Source organism: Trichomycterus rosablanca, chromosome 22 (genome assembly GCF_030014385.1).
Source record: "Trichomycterus rosablanca isolate fTriRos1 chromosome 22, fTriRos1.hap1, whole genome shotgun sequence".
NCBI classification, from domain to species: domain Eukaryota; kingdom Metazoa; phylum Chordata; class Actinopteri; order Siluriformes; family Trichomycteridae; genus Trichomycterus; species Trichomycterus rosablanca.
In genome coordinates this window covers 2,903,880-2,925,955 of record NC_086009.1, presented here as the reverse complement: position 1 = coordinate 2,925,955, position 22,076 = coordinate 2,903,880, and the positions used below count along the sequence as shown (strand labels likewise).

Genomic DNA, 22,076 nt, shown 5'->3' with positions numbered 1-22,076 from the left:
CACCGACTTGAAAGACTCCCGATTACAAGAGATCCAGTCGGGTAGTGTGAACTGTACAGTGACCTGACGACTTGGAAAGTCGTGTAGTGTGAACTTGGCATTAGGTACTGGACTAATAATCAGAGAGTCGCTGGTTCAAGCCCCACCACTGCCAGGCTGTTGCTGTTGGGCCCTTGAGCAAGGCCCTTAACCCTCAATTGTTCAGATTCTATACTGTAACAGTACTGTAGGTCGTTTTGGATAAAGAATCAATAAAGAAGGTAGAAAATAGAAAGTGAGACAGGGAGTAGAGAAGGTAAGTGTTTAGTGATTAAGATAAAGGAATGAGAGAAGATAAAGATTTAAGTAATAGCATATATAAAGCATCAAAGTTAAGGGTTTAGGGAGTAGGATAAAGGGATTAAAGTAAATTGGGGGCAGCTACAGAATGGAGTAAGGTAAAGGAAGTAGAAAATAGAAGTTAGTGTTTGGGGAATAATAGTGTGAAGTAAGCATCGAGATGGTGAAGGCGGTAAAGAATAATATTTAAGGGGTAAGATGCAGTATATGAAGTGTATGAAGTAGGGGGTGGGGAGTAGAATAAAAGGAATAAAGTATGTAGGGGGTAGGGTATAGTGAGGGCGTACAGAGCAGGGACAGGGGCACAGCTTTGTGTTAAGGCAGCGTACCGGACAGCCTAGGCAGAAGTTCAGGACCCGGGCGGTCATGGCGGTGCTCGGTGTGAGCGTCGGGGAGTTTGAGCAGTGGCTGGGCGGCCGGTTGGACGGACTCGGCGCGGACCGGGAGGTCTACAGCAGTTATATACTCGGTGTACTGCGGGAGGAGGAGAACGACCAGGAGAAACGAGACGCTCTTATCGGCATCCTGTCCGCTTTTGTGGTCGGTACACGCCGGCTATCACGCGGTTTGAAATCACGTGCTGAGGGATATGTAGTGCACTGAGTAGGGCGCATGATCTGTAATGTGAGATGTGATATAGAAGTGCACTAAGTAGGGAATATGGGGCGGTTTGGATTTGAGCTTGTTGTCAAAGTAGTTCCAGGTTTCACGCTTGCTGACACATTTGCGACGTTTGTTTAAATGACGGATTGAAACAAATATATCAGGATAAAGTTGTTGTTTTGTGATAAACCTGATTTGCTTACGTTTTAATGTCTTATTTTAAACGTCAGCCTCACTAATACCTAATTAATACACATTAACACTTAAAAATAATTCAGCCCAGTTGACCCAACATTTCAAGTTAGTGTAATTGGTGCATGTGTATTAGTGTGATTAAATGTATGTGATTTAAAAGTGTCTGATCGTTGACAAGCTACTGACCATGTTTGGTGCCACTTGGGGTAACAGCTGAAATGTGCAGCAGGTTATTTTTAACACAGTTTCTCCTCTGGACCCTTCAGATCACACCATTCACCATTCATTCTACTACACCTGTTTGTAAATACTGAATGAATTAAACTGCTTTGGCCCATCACAAATTGTATATAGAAAATTATATATAACTTTCTTAACTGATGTTAACTTCCTTTTTCCTGACTGTTTGTGGAAATGGGGGGCCACCATGGGACCACTGCTGAGCCAGCTATTTGTGTGACATTGACATGGTGGTGTGTTATGCTGGCAGGATTATATTAGGGGTAATTAAATAATATTTCAAAGCAACTTTATAGGTTCATAAGCAAGCCAGAGCCATCAGTGTCACGGAAAAAAAAACAGACTTAACAGGACCCATCCTCTTTGGGTGGCGTAGATCTTTAGTTGGTCTTGATTAATGGATAAATGAATGGGATTTGGTTTAAGTGAGAAATTATGGGTAGTTTTTCTCCACACATGCAGATACGCTGTATAAAATAATAATTAAACATACATGTACACACAGTTTAGTTGATTTAGGACAGCACTGACAAATCTATGAATTTTAAAAGATTAAACAGTTACCGTTTACTTTCATTATACATCTATATTTAGTTTACAGTTTAGACTACAGGTCATTATATATTTATGAATAGTTTGTTAGCCCCACTTCATCAGGGTCAGTTTTGGACCATAGAAATCCATTGGCTGTAACCCCTGTACACACAACCATTGCTGCACCGCATACACGAGGCCGGCCACACATCAAGATGTAACTATTGTCTCTTCAGTCTTTAATTAACGTTCACCGAAATAATATCTGGTCAGCAGTGGTCCAATGATTGTTCTAAAGAATTTATTACAGCATCTTTATGGTAAACTTGATGGGCTGTGCATTAGATAAGCTCATCACTCAACATACAGAATCACAATTGCACTTGAATTGTAACTGGCCATTTGCATCTTCCTATAGGATGAAGACACGCTCGAGGAGGTTTGTGAAGAGATACTAAACCGGTGGACGGAATTCTTCTCTCAAACCAACAAAATCGTTCAGGCTGAAGGTAGATGTGCCGTAATGATAAGTGTAGATAAAATCTACACGTTTTCCTTATTGTTCATGCTGTCGGTTGATCAGATGACGCAGCAGGTAACAATAACCAAATTTGATTTTGTATAAATGTTTGTTTACAAACCAAACAGCTTTTCTGACAAGTAACAAGGTGCCCACAGGTCTGTTAAAAGACTTAAACTGATCAAAAACACCTCCTTCTTTCAGATGAGGTTCAGGCCATCGCCAGTCTGATCGAGAAGCAAGCCCAGATCGTGGTGAAGCAGAAGGAAGTGTCTGAGGAGTCCAAGAAGAGGAAAGAGGCACTGCTGGCTCAGTATGCCAATGTGACAGATGAAGAAGAATATCCTTACCCACTTGAGTGTGCATGAAAAGATTTTGTTTGGTGTTATATCTATTGATGTTTGTAGCACAATTGTGTGTCCGGTTTCTGCTCCTGTGACCCCTTAACCTTCACACAGAGGAGGAAGACGAGGAGACGCCGCCAGGATGTGCAGGAATCCCCAGTGACAAATGTATCCTTTTTTCACAAGCTGCTGGAACGAATCGGCGTGTTTGGGCTGTCGGGTTGGCCCAGGCGCAACAGGGAGCAACTTTTAAGCCATGCTTGGGTCACTGAATATTTATTTAAGCTATTTCCTTTACGATCAGTCTCAGCCCTCTTTAAGAACACCAACGTGGAGGAAGTGCTGAACCGGCGCAAGCAGCAGCGGGAGCAGGCCAAAGATGACGCTCAGAAGAAAAAGGAGCAGGACAAGATGCAGCGCGAGAAGGACAAGCTCGCTAAGCAGGATCGCAAGGACAAAGAGAAGAAGCGCACACAGAAGGGCGAGCGCAAGAGATAGACGAGGGAATCTGCTCTGGACTTTTATACCAGGGACTCCTTTATAGACTGCACTCTGGGGGTGCGCTGGTTTTTTGTGGTAGATTTTTAATACAAGTAACATGCAGACAGTCACTGGCTTACTTTGTGGTGGACAAATTGAAAAAGCGAACAAATTAAACACAAATGTAACTAGGCTAAAAATAGGTTACTAGCTTTCTATCACTCAAGATGATGTGCTGTTTGGCTAGCTTACTGCATTACTGAAGCTGTGGTTTTCTTGGAGATGTGATTTTAAAGCGTGCAGTGACAGAACTAAACAAACTACAGAACGTTATGAGTTTAATTAATCATTAATCATGAGATTAATTTAATTAATCATTAATCCATGCACCAACCCAGTGCATCATGTCAGATTGTGGAATTTCATTCTTGAGGGCCTGAGAGCGTATAGATGCCCATTGTGGCCAGTTTCTCATCAGCCACGTCATTTCAAGATCAAAGCAGGAGAATGTTGATTATCTTCAAGTGGAATTAAAAACCTGGTAGTGTGTGCTGCTGATTTGTCTGGCCCTGTATGAAGTTTTAGATTACATTTATATCTTCCACTCATTCAAAGATTTTAGTAAAGGAGCTACGCTGCTATTATATGCATTATCAGAGGTCTGTATGAAACCGGAAGCTTATTTTGTTGTCGGCATTTTTTCTCATGTTAGTTCTGTAACCAGAAAATCTAAACTCTTGAAATGTCTGCCCAAGGCCAGGGTTTCTTTTACATCCACTGCCTGGCTAAAGTTTCTATTATTATGAAGACATTGACATAAACAATGTTGCTAATAAGCTTGTTTTTAAACTCTGATGCAGCTTAAGAAAATAACACCAGCAAGCAGCCCTTTATACAGTAAGAGAAAAATCTCATATGGGCATTTATATGTTTTATTGGTGCTTAAATGATCCCTCTGGTCATTAGAAAAAAAAGAAAGCTCTGATACTTGAGGCTGGCCATAGATCACTGCAATGCAAAAGCTGTCTTTACACTGGTAGCAAAGCCCCACCATTGCCTCTGTTGGACCCTTGAGCAGAGCCAGCTGCTTCTTTTTACTTAACAGTGGCAGATTACTACAGAGAGTCTCAATGTCAGATGTTGTGTCTGGGTGATTTGTTTTTATTCTTCATTTACTCGGGAGTGACTCGGCAGGCTGCTAATACAGTAAAAAGACTTTATTACCGAAAGACAGAATCTGCTCCCTGTTTGCATCGAACAAAAAATGTAATTTATATAATTACCATGTGTGTGTGTTTTGAGCTAACGAATCAATTTTGCTTCAGAACCGGTTGCTTTGGTGGTAAAATAATCACTGAATTCTTCAACCCAGTACCCAGTGTTTTCTGGGAAGCTGTGCAGTAGCACAACTGGTAAAGTAGGTGCTGCATAGCATTATGGGTCCTGGGTTCAATCCTTGCCTTTGGTCACTGGCTGTAAGGAGTAAGGCCTTTGTGCTTTTTCATGTGGGTCTGTCAAAAATGCAGAAGGTGGATTAGCTGCTCTACATGTAAGAGAATGTGTTTTGCTGGGTATGTTCTGCCTGTTTATAGGTCGTTTTGGGGTAACTGGGTAAAGCAGGTTTTAGTTTGTTTGGGAAAATGATGAAATGAAAATCTATAGGTGGTGAGTTACACTCTACTGTGCATGAACTGCATTTTACAAAGACGTTGTAGGAATGGAACTATGGAACCGTATGTGGAATATGGAATCGTTTCGAATGCTTCTGTGTACTGACTTGTAAAATAAGGAAAAGCATTTTGAATGAAGGTAAATTTGCTCTCCTTCACACACTAAATGTGCCACTAATGTTTTTGAAACTTTTCTGCTTGCAGTTAATTGTTAATCTGAGACGGTGACGTTTTAATCTCGGCCCCCCAGTCTGTGTGTGCTGAATTTTAATGGGTGCATTTTTATTACCTTTGCATATAACTATAAAATGGTCATTTTTAAGCATCAGCTTGTGTTTTGGACTTTATTGGTACATCGTGTGTTAAATTATAACAAGTAAATAAGCAATCAAACATTAATCAGCAACAAAAACGTTAAAATTGTCATAAGAACAATGACAGTCCTTAACCTCGGTGGGTTCATAGATGGTCACATCATTTTCATGTTTTGAGTCGTTTTCAAGGGTCTTTAAACAATCGCTCAAGGAATCTGATTACAGACATGCATCGTGTAATTATCTACCAGCACGGCAGAAACTTTTAACACAATTATTCATTAATATTAATGATTGGAATCTGGTATTCTGACTTGAGATATTCTGGATTTAACCAGACCGCTGTTAGACCGACGTTGTTTTTGACATGGCCTTCTTATCTGAAGTAAGAATACCGCTTCATGGAAATAAATAAACATTAAATAAAAGAATCGCTGAGAAAATACAATTATTGTTCAAATCCAATGCTGCAACAAAACCGCATTCTAATAAATAGATAAAATACAAGCAAATTGAAAGTAGACTGACGTTAGTTACCCAGTGGATTTATCTTTAAACACTCAAACCTGACAAAGTCAAATTAATTAAAAAACACTTTTAAAGGAATACAGTGATTTAACCTAATCTCAATCTACTGCATTTGTATCTTAGCGTTAACAGAGGTTCTAAATAATGAACCATTAGCCTGAATTGAGAAAACGTTAGACCAGTTTACTTAAAATGTATAATGGGAGTAAAATAAACTCATTTTTGGAAAGTAAACCTTTGCAGGAAGAACTCTGGCTTTCCAGAGGCCCGTCTGATCAAGTGCAATCGAGGCTTTCCCATTACAAATGCATACACCGATCAGCCATAACATTAAAACCACCTCCTTGTTTCTACACTCACTGTCCATTTTATCAGCTCCACTTACCATATAGAAGCACTTTGTAGTTCTACAATTACTGACTGTAGTCCATCTGTTTCTCTGCATGCTTTGTTAGCCCCCTTTCATGCTGTTCTTTAATGGTCAGGACCCCCACAGGACCACCACAGAGCAGGTATTATTTAGGTGGTGGATGATTCTCAGCACTGCGGTGACACTGACATGGTGGTGGTGTGTTAGTGTGTGTTGTGCTGGTATGAATGGATCAGACACAGCAGCACTACTGGAGTTTTTAAACACTGTGTCCACTCACTGTCCACTCTATTAGACACTCCTACCTAGTTGGTCCACCTTGTAGATGTAAAGTCAGAGACGATCGCTCATCTATTGCTGCTGTTTGAGTCGGTCATCTTCTAGACCATCAGTGGTCACAGGGCTCTGCCCACGGGGCGCTGTTGACTGGATATATTTGGTTGGTGGACTATTCTCAGTCCAGCAGTGACAGTGAGGTGTTTAAAAACTCCAGCAGCGCTGCTGTGTCTGATCCACTCATACCAGCACAACACACACTAACACACCACCACCATGTCAGTGTCACTGCAGCGCTGAGAATGATCCACCACCTAAATAATACCTGCTCTGTGGTGGTCCTGACCATTCAAGAACAGCATGAAAGGGGGCTAACAAAGCGTGCAGAGAAACAGATGGACAACAGTCAGTCATTGTAGAACTACAAAGTGATTCTATATGGTAAGTAGAGCTGATAAAATGGACAGTGAGTGTAGAAACAAGGAGGTGGTTTTAATGTTATGGCTGATCGGTGTATATATTGCTGTCTGGTAGTTTCAGATAGGTGTCTGTTATAATAGACAGAAATTAGATTAAAAACACTGGTTCCTTTAAAGCACAGTAATGAATTTTCTTCCAGTGGGACTAATTAGTTAGTAAAAATCTGAGGGTGACAGTCTCATTATCCTGTAAACTCACTGACGTTTGCTTTCCAGCGATCACCTCTCGACACTTAAAAGGTCCTTTCCTTATCTCACTATCTTCAACTGTCTTGATCTTTTGTCTAGTGTTTTACACTGACTCCCCAACTCCTTCCTCCAGTTCTTCACACTTCATACCCTCCTCTCTTGATCTCTTTTTTAGAATCCTGTCCCCTAGAGACATGCGAAGGGCCTCTTGAAATGAACGGAAAATGGCACAAATTGACCTTTACAGAAGCCGATCGCGTTAATTGGGATAGTTAATAATGTTAATACTGAACTGAGGATTCCATCTATTGCTCCGAACTGAGCCTATTATATTACTATTATATACAACAACATTCACCTGCTGCACGAACACCCTGAAGCTTATCCGAGTGCCTGCATTCCGTCTGGTGCAGTGCGTACAAACACACACACACACACACACACACAGAATCGACTGCCTGGCTGAGATTACAGCACAGAAACGGCTCTCTCTGGTACCACCTGATCAGGACTTTGGGGTCCTGAAGCTGAATGAGCTTCCTGCTCAAGCTCATTCTCAGCACTGGTCTTGCTTTTGGGCAGAGTCATCTGTAGGGCGCACCACAGGGCGGTGCGGGACTTCCTGGTGCTGCTGCTTAGGTCCTTCAGTGCAGAGGCCAAAAGCAGGACTTCTAAGAGGTAAACGGAAAGGTAAAGATGAACAAGGTGAAAGAATATATGGTATAAGACGTTCAGCGAAATCACCACTGATATAAAATAAAATAGTAAGAATAAATAAACAGAGGATGGGGAGGTCAACATCTGAGAACCAAGACTTAGAACCAAAATTAAATTACTGAACCATTAATAGAAGGTTTACAGGCTCAAGCTTCACCACTGCCATACCCCCACTGTTGGGCCTTTATGCAAGGCCTTTAACCCTTAGTGGCTTGGATTGCATTCTGTCTTAAGTTGTGGGGTTACCTCTGTCCTCTCTGGGGTAGGCTGGGCTCTGTCTCTGTCTGTTGCCGCTAAGGAATTCGTCCTTGCGACGGGCCTGAGTGACATAGATGGCCTCCATGTGCCTGTCCAGCGCTGAACAGATATTAGCGTGGAGAGGGAAACTCCTCAGGCGCTCCATCTTCCCCAGCAAGCTAACCACCTAAAGGAAACAGAAAACACACACCACGAACTCGAACAGGTTTTCTTCTGTAATCATTACGCACATGGATAAGACAGACAGGCTCAAATGCCAACACACTGCAGGAGAAGTGCTTTTAATATAACAACCTAAAGTGAATCATAATTATAATTATAGACAGAACTTTATGTAGCCGTCCACTTTGAATGCACATACACAGTACGACATGAATGTTTTGCGCACTGACCTTGGCTTGCTCTCTGAGCTGGTCTACTATGAGTCTGTCCACTCTGGAAGGGTTGGGAGGCATCTTTGGCAGAGCGTTACTGCTCACAATAGACAAACGCTTGCCTGGGTAGCTCTTCATCAGGACAGCCTCAGTCTGTTAGAAAAACAAACAAGAGGAAACACAATTCTCACTTCTTCAAGCACTTTTAGTTAATATAACACGAGTTAGTATAATATGAGTAAAAAATCTAATTAAATAAGCGCTCAGGTGGCACAGCGGTAGAACACGCTAACCCCCCACTGATGCGATCTTAAAGTCTAGGGTTTAGGTCACAGCTCAGCCAGCCGGGCAGCTACACAGACTCTCGAATGGCTGTGGGTCTATAGGGGGAGGAATGATGGCTGAAACAGGGCTTCTCGTTGTAGACGCAAGTGCAACCTTTGCTGTTCAGTCAAGGCGCCTGCGCAAGGGGTGGTCGTGCGTGGCTCTCTGTGCACAATACTGCGCTCGGTAAGACTCTGTGCCCAGCACGTGCGTGCCGGTGGGGGTACGTGACCGCCTCGCCCACCTCAATTGGGGGTGGGGGTGGTACCAGCGACAAGAAAGAGATACGCGCCAATTGGCCATGACTGAATTGGGTGCAAAAGGGGAAAAATTAATAAGGGAATAAGTATTTAGACACCATAAAGTATAACAATTGCAGATTTACACAAAGTACCACCATCAACCTGAAATATTACACCCACCTTCTTTCTCTCTTTCTCCAACATCCTCCACTGCTCGTAGCACTCCTCCAAATAATAGTGCAGCTGGCATGGAGGGGCTCCACGATTCCTGCTGACTTTGGGCGACCGCAGGTTGGACAGTAACCCATGAAAAAGGGCGTCTCCGCCGACTGTGCTTGACCCCATTATGTCCTGCAGGTAAGGGTTCATGGCTGGAAATTCCACATCTGGCAGAGGTTCACTCATGTCCATGACAGGCATGGAGCCATTGTAAGGAAATGAGGAGCACGAGGGGAACAAGTGACATGAGTTCTGTCCAGAACCTCCCATCTGGAACAGAGAAGTAAACATCTGGGGTGGCACAGGTTTGGCATGGGTAGAGCCGACTCTGCTGTGTCTAGACTGACCGGCATACATATTACCCAAAATCTGATACGGGCTCTGCAGCAGACCTTGTTTCCTGCCTGCCTCTCTAGAAAAACCTGTTTGGCGTTTGGGTTTCGTTCCATACCACTGGGAGGAGAAGGTGTCAGGAGTAAATCCTGTGGCTGAGGCTGAGTGCAGCGCATCCATTTCTAGTGGCACGAAGTCTCCTTGATCTCTAGTTCCTGTTACATTTCTAAAGCTCTCTAGACCCAAAGCCAGGCCTGCTTCATTTATCCTTCCGTGCAGATTTACTCCATCCCCCTGTCCGAAATCAGCATGGGCTCGTGGAACGGTCCTGTGTGTCTGCTGGGATGACAAGACAGGAACAAACTCGGCCACAGAATGTGACATGAGTCTGGATCGCAGCTGAGAGTCACTGTGAATGCCGGACTTGGTTGGAAGCATAGTTTGGTTCTGGAATAGGTTTGTTTGTCCATGATGGTGCTGGTGAAGACTGGTCTGAAAGGTCCTGGTTTCTCTCTGGCAGGCCTTGTTGCTTTGGTAAGGACTCGGAAAGTTAAAAGTGGACATGAATGATTTAGAAGGCTGGACATAGTCTGCTGAATGTAGCTCAAAAGCAGAAATTTCATTTGTTTTATTATCATTTGGTAAAGGTTTAAATTTGTTCCCAAGTTCACCTGCTTTTTGCTGCATCAAGCTTCCTGTCATGCCTCTCTTGTTATTTGGCACATGAACAGGAAGTACTGATTTCCTCTGATAAGTGCCATCACACACGCGGTCGTCTTTAACCATCACAGCACTGTTTCTAGCTGCTTCTTTATTGTAGATGCCCTGCTGCTCCCTCAACAGAAGGGCCTGAATGCTGTTGGCCAGCCTGTTAGTATCCTGCCCAGGGAAATGCTCGTTATTTTCCATTTCGGGTCTGCTCGAGGCAGAGAAGTCCTGGTACGAGCTGAAGTACGAATCATTCAAGTTTTCATTCCCAGACACACCTTGCTCCGATTTGACTGGCCTGATCTTTGAGAAGTAAGAGCTGGTAGCAGGTGGAATATCAAGACCCGGAGGTGGTCTGGGTAAATCTGGGACAGCTGGCCTGTATGTATCAGGTTCTATATTGCAGGCAGACATGGGCCAGGGTGCATCAGCAGTCTCAAAGCCATTGTAATCCTGGTAATTGTCAGATATTTGATGTGGGTCTCTTTGTGTGGGATAGGGGAGTGTTTTTCTGCTGGACTGCATCCTTACTTCAGGGCTAAGGTACTGCAAGCTGTTTTCCTTCATGGATTTTGGTGACCACATGGTTTTAAGACCAGCTGATATCCTGCTGAGATCAGAATCGTTTTAGAAACATGTAGTTTTAAAACAAACAAGGTTAATGCAATAAGCTACAAGTGTTATATACACCGATCAGCCATAACATTAAAACCACCTCCATGTTTCTACACACATTGTCCATTTTATCGGCTTCACTTACCATATAGAAGCACTTTGTAGTTCTACAATTACTGACAGTAGTTCATCTGTTTCTCTGCATGATTTGCATGTTATTTGTCTAAGAGTGGACAGTGAGTGGACACGGTATTTAAAAACTCCAGCAGCACATACCAGCACAACACACACTAACACACCACCACCATGTCAGTGTCACTGCAGTGCTGAGAATGATCCACCACCTAAATAATACCTGCTCTGTGGTGGTCCTGTGGGGGTCCTGACCTTTGAAGAACAGGGTGAAAGCAGGTTAAAAAAGTATGTAGAGAAACAGATGGACTACAGTCAGTAATTGTAGAACTACAAAGTGCTTCTATATGGTAAGTGGAGCTGATACAACAAGGAGGTGGTTTTAATGTTATGGCTGATCAGTGTATATTTTTCTAAATGTCACAACTTCCCCAGGTTTGTATGTGTATATAAATAATTATACATTTACACTCATTTTAATACATCCAAAGAATACTAACTCTTGACAGAGGTCAGAGTCCAATGGATCAGCATCATCCAAGATAGTGGACACTAATCCATAAAGATCAGCCTCACTTCCGCTGTTACTGACATCCATTAGATTCCTGTGACAAATATTGTGTAGCATTTATTAGTTTTGCAGCAATTGTAGCTTGTGTAAGACAGTGCCACTTATTTTAACAGTTTAAGTAGTGTAATGAAAACATTGGGTAAAAGACAAGAACACCCTGGACATGGTGCCATTCCACTGCAGGGAAACAAACACACTTTAATTCACATCGTTTGGGCTTTTAGCTGTGTATTGTATAACGTATTGCTTTTAAATCGTTTCCGATTTGATTTTTTTAGACCTAATCATAGTATTGAAGCCCAGCAATGGATTTGTGCCCAGTCCACAATGATTCCACAGAAGCTGGGCCCACTGCAACCACGACCAAGATAGAGCAGTGGTGAAAATTAAACGTCATTAAAAATATGTATTATTAACATCTCGTGACCCAACCTGTCTTTCGGTATGCCTTGACTACAATCCATCAGCTGATAAGGGTCATCCTGTGTTACCCGGGAACTGAAGGGTAGAGGGGACTGCTCATGAAAGGAGAAGTCTGTGTTGAAAGACTCGTGCAGTCGTCCAATGTCTCCACTAAATTCATTCTGCTTTATTAAGGGACAAAATAAATTGATACAACCTCAAGCTGTACAAGAACTTTATTGAGTTTTAATCTCTTCATGTCTCACCTGAAACTTGTATGGGGAGTAGAAAGATTCTGTTCCGGCATTATGAAATCGATCAAATGCCAGCTTTCCTCCATTTGCATCCACACTGTTTTTACTTTTCAGTGCATAATTAACCTTAGATAAAGCATACACAAGTCAAACATCAAATACTCTGGTTTGGAAATAGTGCAACCTGTGTCATGCATAAATAAAATCAGTGTATATGTAGCTCTTGTTGATCGCTGAACGTTTTATGTGCATATCCCATAACCATCAGATTGCACGGCAGCTTTTCGCTGGCTTTCCTTGCTAAACTTTATTGTGATGAAAGCTGTGCTACTGGCAGGCTGAGCAACTCCACAAACATGGAGTGGAAACACCAGCAATGGAATGATGCCATGTCCAGGGTATTCCTGCTTGGCGCCCAGTGTTTCTTGGTGGAACCTGGACCTGACCAGGATGAAATTAACATCAGTGGAATGAAAGTTTTTGGTGATGACCAGTTTTTAAAAGAAATTTGGGTTGAATTGCATTCTGTTGGGTGTTGGGTATTGAACAGTGACCCCATTTTAAAAAAGGACTGCCACAACACTTTCTTCACAATATATCACCAATGAGATTTAGACTGAAAGGCTAAAAACTGCATAATAATAGTAAATAGTCAAACTCTTATGTGACTCCCATCTACATTAGAGAACATAACAAGGTTTAGAACCATGCCACTGCTATGTCCTTTAACTGTTATTCTCCATTTAATTTTTATCCTTATATAGACCTGCTGTCAACTATTGCATTCACAGGATTCTTAGATATTTGGCCCCTGAGCATCAATTGTGGCCCCTTTATGGACTCACCTGAGAATCCCTAAATGGCCACTGATCAATGACATGAAATTCAAACTTGTGAATATGTGCCCCACCCTTTTGAACAAAGTGGAGCCCAGTTTACAGTTGTATTTATGTGTTTAATGACTTATTGATTTATGTTTATAACTGTCTAATAACACAGAAACCCTGAGCCAGTTCGAGCTAACTTTAGCTAACTTTCTATCTGGCTTACTTTAATCTGATTAAGCAACACCTGCTGTAACTAACTAGCATGATGCTAATGAATTGCCTCAGATAAGAAATGTAAAATAATAAATAACTAAAACATTTTACAGTTTTATTTTTGAAAAGTTGAATCGTGTATTAAACTGTAATTATTTTTATATAAAATATACTTCGTTCATAGTGAAAAGTTTAACTTCGGGCACCACCTCAGCGAGCTACTTTGGCTGACCGAAGGCTGCGTCCCAAACCGCATCCACCAATAATAATGAGTGCACCTATTTAATACACTAATGAGTAGTAAGGATAGTAATTTTGTACACTACCTAGTACATTAATGTGCAGTTTGGGACACTGCATAAACTTTCTTTTACCTAAGCTAACGAAACTCTTCTTACCTCCATCACTAACACCAACAAACTTTTTGCCTCGATGAAATGTAAATATATATTGCAATTTTTACACGATTGGCGACTAAATTAATGTAATAAATTAAGTTTTTTAACGCGATAGACGATGACAACACCCTAACCTGACCCGGTCTCGAGCTCGTCCGTTAATTTAAAACGAACTGAGGGATTCTCGATCCTCACGAGGAGCTTCTCGTTGCAACGTCATGACGTCAAACATATTCTGTCAATTTGTATTGGTCAATTGGGATCAGATCAGCCAATCATAATGCGAGCTGTATTAGCAGTGATTAGAGCCCTTAGCAACCCTGTAATTTCAAATGGAAAGGATGAGCTGAGTCCCAAACCGCATAATAACGTACTAGATAGTGTGTCAGAAATAGCAAGGACAACACTAATAGTGTACTAGTTTGACACACTATCTAGTTCTGTACTATACGGTTTGGGACGCAGCCTTGAGCCTTACCGTTAAGTATGGGGGAAAAAATGTGATAATGTAATAATACATTATTAAATGTGTCCTAATACCAAGTGTGAGTAATTATTAATACAATAAGGAAGGAATTTACAAACTCCAAACCAACCGAACTAGATGATTTATTGTTTATGAGTAAAAGTTTACCACGAGATGGCAGTGTTTGCAGTGTTTACTTTTGCACACAGATACAGTACAGGTGATGGCTCATGATATTTCTAAAAGTGTCATTTATTAAATTATTTACTAATTCATTTATCTTAAAAAACACCAACCCCAACCTGCTACTTCATCATCATTGTTACATTACTCTGTTTTTCTCCATTGCAAATGTGTGCTTGTGTTTATAATTAATAATTAATAATTAGCTACTAAATTGCATATTAAAGATTTAAATGACAATTAAACATATTTTATTGGTGTATAGTTTTAAATCAAGATTCATTTTCATATGAGTAATACATTTGGGTGCTTTACCTTTTTTTGATTGAGTTCAGGCTTTTTAGACAAAATCATTGCCAACAGGTTTATACAATCAATTATATATAATTAATTGTGAGCCTGTACAAAAGTGAGATCTAAAAGGACATGGTTTGGCAAGTTTGGTAAGGAGGAACTTCAGTTGTCTGAGCTCAGTCATATTAAAAATCTTTGGGATGAATTGAAAATCACTGACAATCAAGCTCATGGTCAGGTGTCCCCTTATTAATTTATGATTATTATTGTTGTTATTATTATTATTATTATTATTATGCAATTGTCATACTGCTGTAAGCCAGTACACAATACACAATGTACACAAAAACTCAAAGATCTTCCCCCCACCCTTTTCCTGAACTTGACTCTACATTTCATACTACACACATATGTAAATAGTGTCTTGATACTATATATAGTGTTCTCTTATATAGCTGTAATTGCCATACTGCTGTATAATAGTCAATAGTTTATAATTTTTTTAATTTAATTTTAATTGTACTTTACTCTATTTCATTTACTCTATTTACTGTACTTACACTGTACTGGAGTTGCTGTAACACTCGAATTTCCCTCATAGGGATAAATAAAGGAATCTTGTTATATATGTATACAGTATATGTACTTTAAGTAGTTACAGATTTGCAGATATTCGTGAGATGAGTAAAGTAGGGACTTACTGACCTTAGGTGTGGACGGACAGGCAGAAAGATGTATGGTTAAATAGATAAATGGACAGATAGTTGGATAAATTGGTTTGTATGTATAGATAGCATTGATTTTAGAGCTGTTTTATAGATAGTTTTATGATTTTTAGACAAAATAAGAACATGTTATCGTCCAACTTATATCAGTTAACTTTTCAGGGATGCAAACTCGTGCATTTGTTTGTATTATTATAAATACTGTATGTTTCTTATATAAATCTTATAGACGCTCTTTTTAGTGCGGGCAGTCTGGAAGTGTCTGTTTCAAGGCTCCCGAAATCCCTCCTCCTTTTCATCTCACGGCGAGACGGCGTAAGGGTGGGCTTGAAACCGTCCAATGGGACAAAGAGTGAGGAAAAAAAGTCAAGCAGTCAGTGAGCGCGGAGCGACACATTTCCGCTTCACCCCAAACTTCTTCTGAAACTTTGCGCTTCTGTGCGGATTTTATCCAGAATAGAGAGTAATATGCTTTCCAAAACTTAACTTTGCGCACTTTTTTCTTAAGGGAAAGTTTCAGTTCAAGTTTAGGCAGCTAACACGGGACAATGGAGACGAGTAGGATCTGGGCTGTGTTCCTGACATTGCTGCTGTCCTCCTGCAGGCTCTCTGTGCTCGGACAATACCAGGGAGATCATGGCATAGCCGTGCCCGACCATGGATTCTGCCAGCCGATCACTATTCCGCTCTGTACTGACATCGCTTACAACCAAACCATCATGCCCAACCTGGTGGGGCATTACAGCCAAGAGGATGCAGGATTGGAGGTTCACCAGTTTTATCCCTTGGTAAAGGTACAGTGTTCGCCGGATCTTAAATTTTTCCTCTGTTCCATGTATGCGCCCGTATGCACCGTTCTGGAGAAAGCCATCCCTCCGTGTAGATCTATCTGCGAAAGGGCTAAGCATGGCTGTGAAGCGCTGATGAACAAGTTTGGCTTTCAGTGGCCGGAGCGCCTGAGGTGTGAGAACTTTCCTGTACTGGGAGACGGTCATATATGTGTAGGACAAAACGAATCCACGGCCACCGTGGCTCCTCCACACTTGCCCGTTCCAGGAACCCCAGGGATCCATCTTTATTCCACCCTCGACAGGCCTTTCCGGTGCCCACCGACTTTGAAGGTGCCATCCTACCTAAACTATAAGTTCCTCGGGGAGCTGGACTGCGGCGCTCCATGTGAGTCATCGAAGACTCACGGTGCTTACATGTTCTTCACAGACCAGGAGATTGAATTTGCACGCATTTGGATTTTAGTCTGGTCCTGCCTGTGCTGTGCGTCCACTCTGTTTACAGTGACTACATATTTGGTGGACATGCAGCGCTTCAAGTATCCTGAGCGGCCTATCATTTTTCTGTCTGGCTGCTACACCATGGTGTCTATCGCGTACATTACTGGGTTTTTCCTTGGCGACAAAGTGGCGTGCAACGAGAGCTTCTTTCCAGACAGCTACAAAACGATAGTGCAAGGCACCAAGAAGGAAGGATGCACAATACTCTTCATGATGCTTTACTTCTTCAGCATGGCATCCTCCATCTGGTGGGTCATACTCTCTCTAACCTGGTTCCTGGCTGCTGGGATGAAGTGGGGTCACGAGGCCATTGAGGCCAACTCGCAATACTTCCACCTGGCAGCTTGGGCCGTACCAGCTGTAAAGACCATCAGCATCCTGGCCATGGGGCAGATTGATGGCGATGTCCTCAGCGGAGTCTGCTTCGTCGGCCTGAGCAATATCGACCCTCTGCGCGGCTTCATCCTGGCGCCGCTGTTTGTCTATCTTTTCATCGGGACGTCTTTCTTGCTGGCCGGATTTGTGTCCCTCTTCAGGATCCGCACCATCATGAAGCACGATGGCACCAAGACCGAGAAACTAGAGCGCCTCATGGTGCGCATTGGCATCTTCTCCGTCTTGTACACGGTGCCAGCTACCATCGTCATCGCTTGCTTCTTTTACGAGCAGGCCTTCCGCGAGCACTGGGAGCGCAGTTGGATCAGTACGCACTGTAAGAGCCTGGCCATACCGTGCCCCATGCAGCCCGGGCCTCGCATGAGCCCCGATTTTACTGTCTACATGATCAAGTACCTCATGACCCTGATTGTGGGGATCACCTCAGGGTTCTGGATCTGGTCCGGGAAAACTCTGCACTCTTGGAAGAAGTTCTACACACGCCTGACTAACGGGCAACATGGTGAGACCACCGTGTAAGACACTGGACCCTCTATGTCTCGGGGAAATGTTAATTTTTTGTTAAATTTAAGGACTGAATTTGTGAATTGTTTTACAAAGACAGACTGAGGAACTGATGTTTTTACATGTTGTCAGTATTTGTAATATGGTAACAGTTCCGGCTGAATATTGTACATAATTTGTAAGACTTTTGTGAAATAAGACTGAATGAATTAAGTCGTTTTTGCTGTTGTTTTTTCCTTTTATTCCAAGTCTCTTTTTATTTCCTTAAATGAAAAATCCTGGCCATTTTGGTGCCATTAGCTGAAGAGCCCCCCGTCTGCTTTACAGCCACTTCCCCTCCCTGGTTTTTCAAAGCTAAGCTTGTAGAGCTATTTGCCATTTGGGAATTCGGCAGACGGCGGATGACACCAGGTGGAAAGAGGAGGCCTTTGGACACTCAGTTCTTTCTAGCAGCAAGCTGTGTTTAAAAGCGCTGTAAATAATACTGTATTTGTACAAAATATATATTTGAATATAATTATATATTTGTATTTAAACAGCTGGGCTATTATTTGAGCTTTGTCAAATCCCTAAATCTCTTCTTTTCCCTCTGTTGCCTGCGCACACACTTAGCGAGATCTGTAATCATAGTTCTCTCTGATGCGTCCATCCAGAAAGCTGTTTCGAATTAAAAAAAGATTTTCCTAAAACAGAACGCTCCCTCTGCTCGGCCCCGCTCTTTCCCAGTTTCCCAGTTTATTCCCACTTCCAGTCTTCCTAAATACAGGGTAGCGGAACAGCAAGAGCAAACAAGCTTATACCCACTATCACAGGTTCAGAAGCATAAACGATCATTTGTGTGCATATATGTGTAAGTCAGTGTGTGTGTGTGAGAGAGAGAGAGAGAGAGAGAGAGAGAGGGTTTGGGATCGGAGGTGGGGGGGAAGGCGCTGTTTTAACAGGCTTGGGTTTGTAGGTGGAGGGTGTGAAGCAGACAGCTCTTCACTAAGCAAATGGGTCTCACATGATGGGCCCCTCAGTGGAGGAAACTAGGAGCACATGACCAGACATGGTACCCATAATGACAGCTGTATGACCAAATACTTTTGCCTTTCTTGGTTTTTCTCCTTGACTACTTAGACAGCCAGTTTAAATCTAAGTTTCAGACATCTGTTATGTTTAGGAAAAGCACAAGAAGCAATAAAATGTAAGGCAGCTAAAACACAGTGCTTGAAAGTTTGTGAAGCCTATCCAGTTTTCTGTGTCTGCTTAAATATGACTAAAAATATCATCAGATTTTAATCCAAGTCCTTAAAAATAGTTAAACAGAACCCAGTTAAAGAAATTAGAGAATGTGCCTGGCATTGTCTCACATAACAAGCAGGGACGCTTCAGAACAGGATGTCATCGAGCTCCAACAAGCACTTGAACCTTCCCCTTTAATGGTGTCTTTACAGATGTGGATGTTACCCATGCTATTGGTACTAATAAACCACTATACCATGACAGATGCTGACTTTTTAATCACAGTATAAGTAAGGGTGGTCTTTATTTCGTGAGTTCTGATTTTACAGGATTCTGTAAATCTTGTAATAATATTATGGACTACAGTATAGATGATCTTCAGTTCCTTGCAAATGAGAAACTGTTTCTAAACTGTTGAACTATTTACTCAAAAGCATTTTTCCTTCTGCAAAGTAGTGAATCTCGACCTGTTTACATGGGTAAATGAAATCAAGCATCACCTGACTTTAGTTGTTTCACAATATTTCCTATATTTGCCCCTTTTGCTGGCAAAAAATTGGAAGTTTAAATATATTTTTAAAAAATTCTAAACCATAAAATGGCTTGTAAATGCGCTAAATAAAGTAACTGAACTCTACAAAACTATTTACAGGACTAACTATCCTCTGTATTTTGGCCATAGATAAAATATAGTCAAATTTAGGATAAGGATGATCTAGGGCAAATGAAACACTTTTATTTATCATATATACACCTACACATGTACAGTACAATGCAATTCTTTATTCACGAATCCCAGCTTTCTGGAGACTGTGTTTAGGAGTCAAGAGGCCCTTGCTCAAGGGCCCAACCGTGGTTCAGTGGTTGTATTTTTTTTATTTTACACTTTCACACCAAGGAAAGAAAAATGGTTCCTTGCTATGCAACCATTTACAGACCAAATGTTGATCAAGCGCATGGTACAGTGACCTGCCTTACTTTGTTCTCACTGGCAACTATTCAGCCTGGCATTCTTTTGGACTTGGTGTGTGTGTGAGAGAGCGCTCATATTTCCAGACTAATGCATGCCCTTAAGGCAGCCAATTTCATGCCCTGTTCCTCAAACAATGGCAGCTTTCTGTTTTTACCTTATATCTGGTCAGCATGGTGTTCAGCACATTGAAAAACTGGCCTCCAGTCGAGATGTTTTGTCTGTATCTGATGCCGAATAAATATCAAAAACCTTTTCACCATGGGTGTTGTGTTTAACAGAATATGAGGAGGAGCAGCACGGCTTTGCGTGGTATGGCATTTTGGCAGCAGCGGGCAGCTGGATGACTGTGGTCGTCTCTGCTTTTCAGTGGTTTTCCCTTTCTTACAGCAAGACCAAGTACGATTGTACATGAGAAATGTTTAGCGTCTGTGCTGCGCTACGTTCCTGATTTGGAACAACAGGGTGCAGGGCATTGCAGGGTGTGGTGCAATGGGCAGCATTTACAAGCCTTTAAGCTTTAATTAGAAACAGGGTGAAACAAAGTAGCAGAGCTAGAATGGCTTTTATAGCATATAAAGCAGTATTACCTTAAATACCGTATGACCGTATGATAAATTATGCTTTAAACTTAGTGGCAATAGTTTAGGGAAGTCCCTTTTCTGTTCCAGGATGACGTTGAACCTCCAGGCATGTGAGGTTCATAAAGACATGGTTTAAGGAGTTTGGTGTAGAGGAACTCCAGCACCCTGGAGCATCTTTGGGATACATTTGAAACGATAATGGAAAACAATGGCCTTTTGATGAAATTGCCACAAATTCCCACATACACACCCCACCGATCTTGTGAAAAGCTTTCCTTCAAAGGAAGGACTAAGGTTCCTCCTTAAGGTTCCTTCACACCAAACTCATCAAACCATGTTTTTATGGTATTTATTTGTTTATAAGGATTTTAACGTCATGTTTTACACACTGTGGTTACAGTCATGACAGAAACGGTAGTTATGGTTACACAAGATTCATCAGTTTACGTCTTTAATGTCAAACACAGTCATGGACCGTTTTGTATCTCCAATTCACCTCACTTGCACGTCTTTGTGGACTGTGGGAGGAAACCGGAGCTCCCGGAGGAAACCCACACAGACACGGGGAGAACATCCAAACTCCACACAGAAAGGACCCAGAACGTTCCACCTGGGAATCGAACCCAGGACCTTCTTTCTGTGAGGCCACAGTGCTACCCACCGAGCCCAGCACAGTACTGCTGGAACAGGAACAGACCTTCTCTAAACTGCTGCCACAATGTTGGAAGTGTATAATTGATTTTATATGATTTATTTAAATATTTCATGGCAACGGGTGTGGCTGAAACACCTGAACTTAATCATTAAGGGTGCCCACATACTTTTGGCCATAAAGTCTAGGTGGAACTTTGGTTTTAATTTGAACAGGGGTGGTACATAGTGTATAGAGTAAAGTATGCTTTTATAGTAGCTTGCCCATCATGTCACCCAGACTGTATTGTGTTGGCCTGTTGGATTCAGGCCTTGACACCCACACAGTAGAGAGACCAGCGCTGACTCTTGTTCTGGAGAAATGGTGATATGCAGACATCTGTTCTGGTTTAGAGCATGCAACAACTTCCATGAAATGTATTACTCATGCCTTAAAACACACACACACACACACACACACACACAGGCCCAGACATCCAGAGATACACATACTTGAAATAGCACAGCAACGTTTTAAAAAGACCAGCGATGTCTCCTGACTTAATAGAAGACAAATTTTGTGTGTTTTGTGTGTGCGTGTGAGAATAATCCTTCCGAACATCTAGTCAAGTACAGACACTCACTCACTCACCCACACAAAGACACAAAACGCTGGAATCTCCCTGGACAGGAGACAGACAGAAGATGGTAATTTAATACTTTCTTGCTGATGTCATGACTCACAAAAGAAAGCAGATCCACCCATGAAATACTCTTGACTTGTTCAGCGTAATCACGATCCAGCTCACGTCTAGGAAATATGTACACTGATGAGTCAAAACATTACGACCACCTATCAAAACGTGCATGGCTTTTTCATAACAATCGTGCTTGCACGATTTGAGGGAGATATTACATATTGGGCTGATGTTTGTTACTCCTAGTTTATGTGTTGAAAGCCGCATATGCTGATGCTGATCAGCATAAAGACCTGCATGACTTTGATGAGGGCCAAACCGTAATGGCCAAAGCAGCAAGAGGTGCTCACAAGCTGTCCAGAGGTCCAAAGAGGGCCAAGAAATTGATGCTAGTGAGCATTTTCAACTAATAACTTTGGCATCTGGTATGGAGCTACAGAAGAGC

General features: G+C 42.0%; 3 protein-coding genes across 3 annotated transcripts; 2 read left to right on the top strand and 1 right to left on the bottom strand.

Moving 5' to 3' along the window:
- Positions 1-686: 686 nt before the first annotated feature.
- Positions 687-5,253, top strand: ccdc43 (coiled-coil domain containing 43). Its single transcript, XM_063019028.1, has 5 exons — positions 687-879; positions 2,330-2,420; positions 2,636-2,772; positions 2,889-2,943; positions 3,086-5,253. The coding sequence occupies exons 1-5, from the start codon at positions 706-708 to the stop codon at positions 3,271-3,273; spliced, it is 645 nt and encodes a 214-aa protein (XP_062875098.1). The 5' UTR covers positions 687-705; the 3' UTR covers positions 3,274-5,253.
- Positions 5,254-6,900: 1,647 nt separating this feature from the next.
- Positions 6,901-13,812, bottom strand: moto (minamoto). The gene is made up of 8 exons (XM_063019100.1): positions 13,669-13,812; positions 12,243-12,356; positions 12,007-12,161; positions 11,504-11,608; positions 9,177-10,866; positions 8,449-8,583; positions 8,045-8,222; positions 6,901-7,752 (listed from the first exon to the last, which is right to left on the bottom strand). Exons 1-8 carry the CDS (start codon positions 13,672-13,674, stop codon positions 7,550-7,552), a joined length of 2,586 nt encoding a protein of 861 aa, XP_062875170.1. The 5' UTR covers positions 13,675-13,812; the 3' UTR covers positions 6,901-7,549.
- A 1,989-nt stretch (positions 13,813-15,801) lies between these two features.
- Positions 15,802-18,061, top strand: fzd2 (frizzled class receptor 2). The gene has a single exon (XM_063018496.1). It carries the CDS (start codon positions 15,885-15,887, stop codon positions 17,538-17,540), a length of 1,656 nt encoding a protein of 551 aa, XP_062874566.1. The 5' UTR covers positions 15,802-15,884; the 3' UTR covers positions 17,541-18,061.
- The last annotated feature ends 4,015 nt before the right edge of the window (positions 18,062-22,076 follow it).

Excerpts from the sequence above, each read along its gene's own strand:
- ccdc43 (XM_063019028.1), top strand. The coding sequence starts at position 706 with ATGGCGGTGCTCGGTGTGAGCGTCGGGGAGTTTGAGCAGTGGCTGGGC. Across the intron at positions 2,421-2,635 it reads CAAAATCGTTCAGGCTGAAG|ATGAGGTTCAGGCCATCGCC; the intron begins GTAGATGTGCCG and ends TCCTTCTTTCAG. Across the intron at positions 2,944-3,085 it reads AGGAATCCCCAGTGACAAAT|CCCTCTTTAAGAACACCAAC; the intron begins GTATCCTTTTTT and ends GATCAGTCTCAG.
- moto (XM_063019100.1), bottom strand. Across the intron at positions 11,609-12,006 it reads CAAGGCATACCGAAAGACAG|GAATCTAATGGATGTCAGTA; the intron begins GTTGGGTCACGA and ends TATTTGTCACAG. Across the intron at positions 8,223-8,448 it reads AGCTCAGAGAGCAAGCCAAG|GTGGTTAGCTTGCTGGGGAA; the intron begins GTCAGTGCGCAA and ends TGTTTCCTTTAG.
- fzd2 (XM_063018496.1), top strand. The coding sequence starts at position 15,885 with ATGGAGACGAGTAGGATCTGGGCTGTGTTCCTGACATTGCTGCTGTCC.